We start from the raw sequence: 12,267 nt of genomic DNA on the forward strand, positions 1-12,267 counted from the left end.
ATTTACACTTAGCCTAGGGGGTGCCGATAGCCGCTCCGCTCGCAGAGATCACATTATGGCGGCGCTTCAAAGCTCTCGCACCCTGTGGGCCAATAGGAAGCTGTGACGTCGTCATTCGGTGCAGCTTCCTATTGGCCCATGTGACGCTGGACCTTTAAACTTGCAGGAGATACTGGCACCACCGTTGGAGGTGAGTATCTCGGGAAGCAGGGGGTCCCTGGAGCTGAAATTAATGGCGTTGATCTCCGGAGACCCCCTGCTTCAATCCCATGGTAAAGTTTGCTAAACAAATCGCCTGCTTGCATTGCCCCTTTAAGAAGGAAAGTACAGATTGAGTTGACGCTCAACATTTAAAAACCAAAGGGTATGTTTGTGGTGGGTAACCTGTCACCTCCTTATAAATGTATACTGTTATTTAACCAGGGCCTGGGGTCCACTGTGCCCCCCATAAAGGTGAACCATGGACCCCATACCCTCTGAAATTTGAGGCGAGTGTCATGCAACATAGAGGTTAACTTGTCTTCCATTATTATTATGTCCCAAATGTTATTTTCAATCGTTGTCATAGGAGGTGTTTTTATCTCTTTCCACGAGCTTGCTATTACACATTTTGTGGCCGATTAATATATGGGTTATCAATTTGTCTGTGTGTCTGTCTAAATCTTCAATGGGTTTAAGTAATAGATAGGGCCAGGGGTCTGTTGCACTGTGTGACTTGATTAATCAGGCCTTTCACTTTTTTCCAGAGGTTACTAACCTGGGGGCACGTCCACCAGATATGCCTCAGAATCCCCTCCAACCAGGGGCGAATTGCCCAGTCGAGTGCTCCGGGTTGCCACGGTGGGTCGGTGCTGCAGTTCCCCAGCTCCCCAAAGAGGAGGCCTGCGGACACTGTCTGCAATACTCTCCCTCATGCTGTGAGCGCTGGGATCCAGCTTCCGCCCTACCAGAGGAGGGAGCTGCTGAGCGCCCAGTCCGGAGCAGGATGGATTGTTGGTGGTGTGTGTGCAAGAGAGAGGGGGGTGTCTCTTACCTTCTCCAGAGCGGCATCTCCTCCTGCAGCGTTGTCATGGTGACCCGACAGCACATGACACTGTGACGTCACATGGTGCTGCGTTGCCATGACATCGTGACGTCACATGGCGATGCGTTGCCATTACAACGCAAGGTCACATGCGGTTGCGACGTCATGAAGCTGTGAAGCTGCGGAAGGAGAGCCATTTTTTAAGGAATCGCTTCCGCCGCCGGTATGTACCTGCAATCCGTCCCTGCCTCCAACAATGTGGAGAGGGATTCTGGGAGATTGCATGCAGTGTGTGTGGGGTGTAGCATCATCTATGCAAGACTTTGACATTTGTCTCTTTTATAGCCGAGTATATGGAGAACTTGGATATTCTCTCAAAATTGTCTCTCTAATCATCCCAATCTGGGTCCGAACCCAGATCTCTTTCCCATTGCTGCATGAACTTTGCTTTCTGTTCTATTCTTCCTATTGAAAGTAAATGATGTATGTATATATATATATCTTTATTTATATAGCGCCATGCAGGTACACGGCGCTTTACAATACACGTGACATCATATTATAACACAATGGGAATAAGCACTTCAGACAAAACAATAGGAAAAGGAGTCCCTGCCCTGAAGAGCTTACAATCTAATAGAGTAAAGAGACTGTACATTTCATTGTTTTCTGAATTATAATAAAGTGTTTCAAAAACAGTTAGTGGTCTACTCGTATTTTTACTGTTTCCTCAGGATGTTGAAAAGTGTCTAAGCAAATATTGGAAAAAAAAAGTTTATTGGAGGGTCCATAGTTTTCTTGCAGGTCCTGGAAGGACCAAAATTGTGAGTCCTTGTAGAGGTCCCTACATCTCTCTATTCCTGCCTCTGGTGGACAGTCTTACTCAATAAATGTGTCAGTTATTAGAAGGCAGTATCTTTTTTTATGAGCAAGTCTAACTCATTAGCAATCACAGCTATTCAAAGTATCACTCACTGGACAGCAGTTTTATTATGTAACCCCATTAGGAAGTGTACAGGATACACACTGCACTCTCTGGTTCCTCTCTGGGATGTGCCCAGGATGTGACTCTTTGATAGGAGCTAAACAAAAGGGGAGTCTTTAAGAGTCCTTGGCGGAGCACGGGAAGTTGAGCTGCCGCGACCTGTAGGGACATTGGGCTGACCTGAGAACCAGGCCGTGAGGGGGACGTCTCAGCGGTGCTGGGTGACAAGGTCACAGACAGGTCCAATGGCGGAATGGAAAGCGGAGCAACTGTCTACCAGACTAAGGCCGCGCTTATAGTGCGCGCGACGGCGACGGGTGATGTCACCCGTCGCCGCTAGCGAAACTTGTAATTGGCTTTGCGGCGATGTCGCAGGCGACCAGGTCATTGATTGGTTCAGAGGCTGTCACATGTGGCGACAGCCTCTGAAAAATCAAATTTGACCGGCTTCCAAATTTCGCGTCGCTGCCGTCGCTCCGTCATGTCGCGCTTACTATAAGCGCACGCAAAGACGGCAATACATTTGTTTTCAGGCGACGTCGCGTCGCTGTCACTATAAGCGCAGCCTAAGGGAGGTGTGAGTAACTACATGGAGACCTTCACCACTGACAAGGGGTGCCAAAGGCTTTGAGAACACCCAGGCCTGCTACGGGTTACACACTGAAGCGCCAACGATTGTGCTGGCACCCACAACAGGGCCCTTTTAACACTGGGTCCTTGGGACATTGGGAAAGACACTAAGACACAAAAGCACAGGGATTAATGTGTATTGTATACTGTATCCAGGGGTGACTGATACCTCTGTATAGGGAGCCCGCATATATATATATAGCCATCAGTTTGTGAGTGGGGGGTTTCTATAAACGGTTTCTTGTTATCCAACGCCCTGTGTCGTGTTCTGTTGTCTGATTCAAGGTCACATGCTCAGCTAGTTTGATAGCACCAGTCCTACTGGGAAGGAGAACCTGGGCCTCCACCGTAGCAGTACGAAATCAGTCTAAGGGAAAAGACAGGGGGTTATAACTAATTACAAGGCACTCTCACTCAATTAAAGACGGTCTCATTAATAAGGAGGCCCCTCGGCACTTAGCTGTTGTGGCCGCCTCCTTGCTGCCGCCCCCTCCTCCTTCTGAACTGTGGCGTCACATCACCACGGTGATGTCGCACGATGTTGTGTTGCTATGGTAATGCGACATCATGACGTAATTTGTCGCTGCGGTTCAGAAGGAGGAGGGCAGCAGGTAAGGACGCGGTCGCGACTCGCAATAGCTAAGTGACTTCCATTAGGCCCGATATGTCAGAGAGGGTGGCAAATGTATATGGGGGTTGACATTTTTGCAGCTGCCCTAGGCCCGGACCTAAAGCAGGGAAATCTGCCACTGGGCAGTCTCACTTATTAGAAGGCAGTCTCACTCACTGGAAGATAGTCTAGTTTATTAAAAGGCAGTCTTACTTGCTGGAAGGCAGTCGTACTCATTACATGGCACTCTCCGGAAGGTGGAAGGTGGTCTCCGGCATTAAAAAGCAGTCTGACTCACTGGAGGGCAGTCTCACTCATTACAAGGCAGTCTCACGCATTGGAAGGTGGCCTCACTCACTGGAGGACAGTCTCACTCATTGGAAGGCAGTCTCACCCACTGGAGGTCAGGTTCACTCATTACAAGGCAGCCTCACTTATTGGAAGGTGGCCTCACTCACTGGAGGTCAGTCTCACTCATTGGAGGGCAGTCTCACTCATTGGAAGGTGGCCTCACTCACGGAGGGCAGGTTCACTCACTGGAGGGCAGCCTCACTCATTACAAGGCAGTCTCACTTATTGGAAGGTGGCCTCACTCACTGAAGGGCAGCCTCACTCATTACAAGGCAGTCTCACTTATTGGAAGGTGGCCTCACTCACTGAAGGGTAGTCTCACTCATTGGAGGGCAGTCTCACTCATTACAAGGCAGTCTCACTCCTTGGAAGGCAGTCTCACTCATTGGAAGGTGGCTTCACTCACTCAGGGGCAGTTTCACTCACTGGAGGGCAGGTCCACTCACTGGAGGGTAGTCTCACTCATTTCAAGGCAGTCATACTCATTGGAAGGTGGCCTCACTCACTGAAGTGCAGTTTCATTCATTAGAAGTTAGTGTCACACACACTCTTGTGAAGTCACTTATTTACATGTATCATTTATAAGGCACCAACATATTCTGCAGCGCAGTACACAACGAACGTCTTCGCTCTCATAGAGGTGTTGCGGGTCCTTCTTACAGCACAGGGCTAAACATACACTGGTACAGTGTCTAGGATGCCCCCACAGCCGCCAGCCCTGAAACTGATTGAGGTGGTCCCCACCCCTCGTGTGTTGCTGCTTTAAGGAGAACCGGGCCCCTTTAAGAGCGGCGGCTCTGCGAGTGCGAGGCTGTGACGTCACAGTGGAAGGGATCCGGCCGTGGAACGTTGTGTATCTTCTTCTTCCCTCAACGTTCCAAAGAGCGAGAGCGGAGATCCGGCGCGATCCAGGGGACCTACACCGCTGTAACACCGGGGATCCTCCTCTACACCGTTAGGGACCCCCCGAAACTGAAGATCTAGGGTCCCCCAAAACTGAGGATCAAGAGTCCGCCCCCCCACACACTTATATAGGGACCCCCCAAAACGGAAGATACAGGCCCCTCCCATCAATACCACTAGGGTTTAAAAATAACAAAACAACGGATCCAAAGCCCCATACACCTGTTTATAAGGAACACCGAAACTAAAGATTCAGGGCCTCTCCCCTAACTCTTTGTAAGTACTCCCACAACTAAAGATCCAGCCCCAAGCAGCTTTCTCCGAGGAATCCTCCAGTTACGACCCCCCAGAAGTTAAGATCTAAGGCCCAGCTATAAATTTGTCGGGTTTGGGTTGATCCCAACATTTCCCCACAGCCCCATAACAGCTCTTAAGGATCCAAAAAGTCAAGATCCAGGGTCCCCCGCCCATAGACATCTCTATCATTTTTCTTAATCCCCAAATATTCCCACAACCGCACAAACCAGTGTCCCCATCCTACCTCACCCCTAACAACATCTGCCAGAGTTCTACAAACCCCTTCTCCCCCTGCCCCGACTCCCCCTGCCCCTTTATTCTATAACTGTGTCTTGGGCTTCAAATCCAAGATGTTGAATTCCCAAAACCCCTTCCCTAACCCCCCACCGAACCAGCCCCCCATGCAACAACAGTTCCCGGTGAAGTCAGGCCTACAGATCAGGAAGAATGCCATCACTGACGATTACAAGGTCACGAACCAGGTCCTGGGACTGGGCATCAATGGGAAGGTCCTGGAGATCTTTAATAAGAAGACTGGGGACAAGTTCGCTCTGAAGGTAATTGGAAAAGCATCTAAATTATCATTCTGGGCGGGGGGGAGGGGTGAGGGGGGGCTCTTACAATAGGCACTATCTGGTCTTTATGGTGAGCAGATGGCTTGTTGTGGGGTTTTCAATAGGAACCCATTCACCTTTGGGCAGTGTTGGGACATATTTCTTCTGGCACATGTGAGGTTAATGCAAGGAGGTTGGTTAAAAAAAAATCATTAATCTTTTAGGGGTCTCTCCTGTCCCCTAGTTTTGTAATTTTGTTTATTTGACAAGTAGGTGGGCGTGAAAACAACTTGGTTGCCCTATTGGGGCAGGGGGTCAAATGAAAACAAATGTCTTCTGGGCTATTATTAACAAACACGGTATTAATGCAAGATAATCTATGTTGACAGCATGGCAGAGGCCTATTTAATGGGCGTGATTTTTAAATTCTATATATAGGTTTTCATTTATAAGGGGGGCTCTGAAAGGAGGAGTTGGTAATCTCTTCCTCATTGCGTAGTCGGTTAGGATAAGGCAGGGTGAAGGTCAGCAAAACCCACCACCCAGCCTGATCTTTATTTACAAATCTTTCCATGTTAAATCTTTGCACACAAAAGATACTAGTGGGACTTTAATATATTTTTATGTAGGTATCAATATTTCTTTGATTTATAAAGCTCTTGTTTGTGATTTTAAGGTGTTGTGGGCCCCAGAACCTCTTAAAAGTTCCATAAAAAAGATACATTAGCCATGATATATATTTTTGTTTCGCTACCATGGGTTTTATTTTATATTTTATTTTTCCGACTATATTATACAAAGTTGTAACAAAACTCTGAAGAGATGTTGTTTTTGAGTTTAAAAAAAATGATTATATATATATATATATATATATACATATACATATACATATACACATACATACATATATACATACACACTACGATGTGTGTGTATATATACTACGATGTGTACTGTATGCATATACTGTATATGTATTTCTCTCTCACTAGTGATACATATTGTTACGTTAAAATGTGTCTGTATCCCAGCACCAGAATTGTCATACAGGTCGGTTTAGTATCTACCCCACTGTTTTTTTCAATAGGGTTCCCTCCAGTTTTAGGTCATTTGAAAATGGTACCAAATACAGAAGAATTTACAATGCACCTGATCTCAGACACACTATTAGAGAGGGTTGGGGTTCCTTACAATGCATCTGATCTCAGACGCGCTATTAGAGAGGGTTGGGGCTCCTTACAATGCATCTGATCTCAGACGCGCTATTAGAGAGGGTTGGGGTTCCTTACAATGCATCTGATCTCAGACGCGCTATTAGAGAGGGTTGGGGCTCCTTACAATGCATCTGATCTCAGACGCGCTATTAGAGAGGGTTGGGGCTCCTTACAATGCATCTGATCTCAGACGCGCTATTAGAGAGGGTTGGGGTTCCTTACAATGCATCTGATCTCAGACGCGCTATTAGAGAGGGTTGGGGTTCCTTACAATGCATCTGATCTCAGACGCGCTATTAGAGAGGGTTGGGGCTCCTTACAATGCATCTGATCTCAGACGCGCTATTAGAGAGGGTACCGCAGAATTTCACAATATAATTATAGGCTTAACCAAAAAAAGTTTAAAAAACCCTCTGCTTTACCTCCTAGTGATACCCAGCAACCACTCACTACAAGTGTCTTTGACAGTTGGGGAGGAGAATGACAGTTTCAGCACATCTTTGACCGCTGTCTGAGCCAATCAGTATGTTCTGTATTCAATGCCTGCGCACGTGATGTCTGCGTTCAGCACTCTGGTTAACGCAGTGTTCCTGATTTTAATAATGAGGAACTGCAGGTGGAACACATTGTAATGGAATCTGTATTTGGCTTCACAATGCGTAGCTGCTGGTGAAGGGGTTAAAGGGTGTGCCAAAGTGTGTTCATGGCAGTGACATATTTCTTGGTTCGCTCATAATTTTTTTTTTTTTAATTATTTTTAACCCTAACTTTTCTAACCAGATTGTATAACATTCTATGTTCAATAGAAAATATTGTACTCCACCGCCTCTCTCCAAATGGGTAAGGACAAAGAACAGACAAATCAAATAAGAAAGTGGGAGGAGGGGGTGGGGGAAAGGCAGACTCCAATCACTTAATGTCCATCCAAACCCTTCCAGTTACCAGCAAACCTCCATCTCGATCCCTATAGCAGATTCAGTTTTTGCTAAGTTCCCCTCGCTAACAGAACTGAGTCCCATTCAGAGTATTTAAACAGAGCCATGACTTCTTTAAAGACCACTCAAGCTAAATTGTTCAAATATGGTTTCTATTTGGGCATACATTTCCCAGCTCTGTTAGAGATATCGGAAAGTGCATCAAACTTTTCAGTAATCATGATATGAAAAAGAAAAGTTTCCAATTCATTAATAGTTGGTGGAAGTGGTTTTGGTAGTGACATGTTTAAGGGGTCAGTCCCTCCTAGTGCCATAGTGAACAAATGAAAGTGATGTGTTTAAGGGGTCAGTCCCTCCTAGTGCCATAGTGTAGTAACAGAAGTGACGTGTTTAAGGGGTCAGTCCCTCCTAGTGCCATAGTGTAGTAACAGAAGTGACGTGTTTAAGGGGTCAGTCCCTCCTAGTGCCATAGTGTACTAACAGAAGTGACGTGTTTTAAGGTGTCACATCTGGGTGATTGATTTTCACAAATCTGACACCACAGAATTTTTTGGAGTCCGTTTTTAAATATGCTGAGCTGAGACTTGGGAGGGATGTATACATATGACCCCCGCACGTGCTGGGGCCATATGTATATATCTCTGTTCACCTTGGGGTGATAGAGGTTCCTCCTGCTTCCTTGCACCAATTCACTTTTCTTGTTTATTTACCATTGATGTAGGGTGGTACCTAAGGCTGCGGACATGCCGCCGCAGCCCGCGCGGACGCTGAGGGAATGTGGGTGCTTTCCCTGGCCATAGTACTCGTACATAGTACAACATAGTTCCTGGGGGCGTCCCCAGTGACGTCACAGAGCTGGTTCACCCTCATTGGGAGAATCGCTCACGTGACCGCCCTGTCGCGCGAGAAATCAGTTTAAACTGATTTCTCGCGCATCGCGCGCCCCTTCCTGCCTGCGCCCGCACGCTGCATGGACGCGAACACTGCCTTAAGGCAGTCTATTCGCTCCGCCGCGCGGTCTGAGGTACCATGAACGCAGCCTAACAGACACATTTGAGACTTGGGAGGGGTTTTATTTTCTGGATTTTCCCTTTTGTCTGATGTCACTGTGTTCAATACAAGGTTTCACAGGCAAAGCCCCCTCCCCATCCCTTCATCTTTATTGGTTCCCCTGATTAGGGCAGGATGGGATAAGGGTAAAGAAAACACTTCACTGACAACCAAAGAATTTCAACTTGTAATAAGGTTCTCAAAAAGGAAAGCAGACCAATCGTATCATGGCTTAGGTGTGTTTAGGGAAGGCAGTTAAACAGTGACATTCTTTACAAAAAGGTTGTTTTATGGCTGGCCACGAGAAACTACCTTTTTAGGCTTCCCTTAAACTTTAGGACAACACTGTAAATTTTTTAGCTTCCCCCACCCCCAAACTTTAGGGCAGTCTCCAATACCCATTAACTACCTCCTGTGCGCGCACACAAGATACAGAACCCCCATAATCTCCTCCCTTGCTCTGATCCCGTGTTCCAAGGTGGACAGGGTACGTGGGAAGCTCCTCCCATTATGCAAATGAGCCCAACTATGCCATGTCGCGTCCCTTGTTACATAATCTGTGCTAGTCTCGCCCTGATCCAACCGGAATGAGGATGGATCTCCGCAGGAGCAGGTGTCCTCTGTCATTGTCACCCCCAGAGCCGGGCTTTACCGGCACGAGAGGGGGGTTAACATTAGTTTGGGACGGTCTCCTTTAGCTGTACGTTGCTATGTTACCTGTTGCACTTACTTGCATTGTTTGTAATGTACATGTTTTACCTCCTGTTGTAATGCTGTATAAATAAGCCTGCATGCATACCCCTGGACATGAACTAATAGAGGCAGGTTGGTTCTCTGCCCAGATAGTGCCACTTTGTTCCATGAGACACTCGGGTCACCTTCTGTGTGTCTGTCTGTCTGTGTGTCTGTCTGTCTGTCTGTCTTGTGTGTGTGTTATATTTTGGATGGATCGCCACAATACAAAACTGGAATTTCTCTCGTCCTCAACACTTAGATTGTCAGCTTCTGGGGCCGTGTGTGCGATATGAGGCCGTGCCGGTAGCTACATACTCTGCAGTAAGATTCACTATAGGGGATATAGTGTCCGGGCTTTTAACCCCCTGAATTCCAGAGGGGCCTGCAACACATTTTGAAGTGACCTCTTTGAGCTGCTGCTGTGCGGTTAGTAGCTGGATGCCAGTGCCACAGTTTGTGCTCGCACTCTCTCGTGCAAGGAAGTACATTGAGCGGGAGGGGTGTGTGTAGGGGGGAGAGATCTGCAGTGACGTGTTGATGCCATGACCGTGCGTGCATAGGTGACCCTGAGGTCAGACGTCAGTGCTGCTGCCAACTTGCTCTGCGTCTCGGTGACATCAGTAGCTCTGGACTCTGTCTCCCTGGTCACTATTACTAGGGCACATTTTATCAGCTCCAATGCTCATCTGTCACTTTTATTGTCTTACCTCACCCCCCGTCGCTTGACTCTGTCCCCGTGGGCCTTCCCCCCCCCCCTGTCGCTTGACTCTGTCCCCGTGGGCCTTCCACCCTCCCCCCCCCCCCCCGTCGCTTGACTCTGTCCCCGTGGGCCTTCCCCCCGTCGCTTGACTCTGTCCCCGTGGGCCTTCCACCCCCCCTCCCCCCCGTCGCTTGACTCTGTCCCCGTGGGCCTTCCCCTCCCCCGTCGCTTGACTCTGTCCCCGTGGCCTTCCCCCCCCCGTCGCTTAACTCTGTCCCCGTGGGCCTTCCCCCCTCCCCCCGTCGCTTGACTCTGTCCCCGTGGCCTTCCCCCCCCCGTCGCTTTACTCTGTCCCCGTGGGCCTTCCCCCCGTCGCTTGACTCTGTCCCTGTGCCCGCCGTCCCCCCCCTGTCGCTTGACTCTGTCCCTGTCCTTCCTCATCTCTTGACTCCCTCATCGCCCCCACGTCTTGGTTGCCTCCGCGTCCCCTCACTTGCCTCTGTCCCACCCCCTGCTTGCTTCCCTATCTCCCCCCCCCTATTCGCTTGCTTCCATCAGCCCCCCTGTCCCCCTCTCGTTTGCCTCCGTCTCTCCCCAGCTTCCCTTCCGCATCCCCTCTCTCGCTGCCTTCTGTCCCCCCTCTTATTTATAAAATGTGTTACCAGGAAGTAATACATTGAGAGTTACCTCTCGTTTTCAGGTATGTCCTGGGCACAGAGTAAAACAAATAATACATGGTTACAAGTACAGTTACATAAGTGATCAGGGTATACATTATGTACAAGACATTGCGTGCACAGTTAGAGATAATATATATTATGGGCGTATGTAACAGTTACAGACCAGATTAAAGTGTGAGACAGCCTTAGATTTGAAAGAACTTAGACTGGTGGTGGCTGTGAGAGTCTCCGGTAAGTTGTTCCAGTTTTGGGGTGCACGGAAGGAGAAGGAGGAGCGGCCGGATACTTTGTTGAGCCTTGGGACCATGAACAGACTTTTGGAGTCAGATCTCAGATAAGTGCTGCAGGTGGTGGGGGTGAGGAGCTTGTTCAGATAGCTGGGTAGCCCTTGCTCCCCTGTGTCGTCGTCCCCTTGCTTGCTTCCATACCCCCCTCGCTTGCTTCCATCTGATCCCCATGTCCCCCCTTGCTTGCTGTTCCTCCGCGCTTGCTTCCCTGTCTCCCCCCTCACTTTCTTCTGTTCCCTCTCGCTAGCTTCCATACATCCACCGGTCCCCCTGCTTGATTCTGCCCCCCTCTCTTCTCTTGCCTGCTTCCCTGTCTCCCCCCTCTTTTTTTTCTTTTCTTGCCCCAGTCCTCCTGTCCACCCTCGCTTGCTTCCGTCTCCCCTCCGCCTTGCATACCTCTGCCCCCCTCTTGTTCCCCCTGTCCCCCTCTTGTTCCCCCTGTCCCCCCCCTCGCTTGCCTCCGTCCCTGCTTTTCTGTTGGGTCTCCCCCCCTCTCCTCTTGCTTGCCTCCCTGTTTTCTCCCCTCTCCCTTCTCTTCCTTGTCTCTTTTCCCTCCTTTTGGCTATTACAGTAGCGCTCTTGTGTGCAACCGGTGTAATTACAGCAGCCGCATGAATGACCGGCTCTCGTCACACACAGGAGGTTTCCTCTCTGAATGATTAGAGGAAGAGCCAAATCTGCAGAGTGATTTGTCTCTGGGTGAGCAGAAGGAAGTATGTCAGCCACTGTCCTGTCACGTGGCCCCCAGCCAGAGCCACTGTCCTGTCACGTGGCCCCCAGCCATGGGGCTTTTCTTAAGGTGTGTGTGTTGTTTATTTTTTTTTTGTGTATGTGTTTATTCATATAGCGCCATTAATGCACATAGCGCGTCACAGCAGTAATATATGTGACTATCATATAAATAATGTAAATAACACATAATGGGAAGAAGTGCTTCAGATATAAAATGAACATTTAGTAGCAGGGACTCCTTTTCCGAAGAGCTTACAATCTAATTTGTTGGTTAGAAGACCTTTCAGAGACAGTAGGAGGATGTTCTGGTAAGTGTGTCTGCAGGGGGCCAAGCTTTATGTATGAGGTGTAAAGTATCAGCCACGGAGCTACTCATATGCTTCCTTAAGCAAGTGTGTCTTAATGTGGATAGAGAGGGTACTGGTTGGATATTGAGGGGAAGGGCATTCCAGACGTGTGGGGCAGTCGGCGAAAAAGGTTTAAGGCGGGAGAGGGCTTTAGATACAAAAGGGGTAGAGAGAAGACATCCTTGAGCAGAACGCAAGAGTCGGGATGGTGCATAGAGAGAAATTATGGCTGA

At 48.6% G+C, this 12,267-nt stretch overlaps 1 protein-coding gene across 2 annotated transcripts in view; it reads left to right on the plus strand.

The window, feature by feature from the left end:
• Positions 1 to 4,417: 4,417 nt before the first annotated feature.
• The window catches only part of MAPKAPK2 (MAPK activated protein kinase 2), a 28,117-nt gene continuing 20,267 nt past the window's right edge, over positions 4,418 to 12,267 (plus strand). For both annotated transcript variants that reach the window (XM_075615186.1, XM_075615187.1), the window contains exon 1: positions 4,418 to 5,357. In XM_075615186.1, the coding sequence (XP_075471301.1) occupies positions 5,151 to 5,357 (207 nt within the window). In that variant the 5' untranslated portion in view covers positions 4,418 to 5,150. The remainder of the gene's footprint in view (positions 5,358 to 12,267) is intronic.

The sequence above is a fragment of the Ascaphus truei genome, chromosome 9 (assembly GCF_040206685.1).
Source record: "Ascaphus truei isolate aAscTru1 chromosome 9, aAscTru1.hap1, whole genome shotgun sequence".
Lineage (NCBI taxonomy): Eukaryota > Metazoa > Chordata > Amphibia > Anura > Ascaphidae > Ascaphus > Ascaphus truei.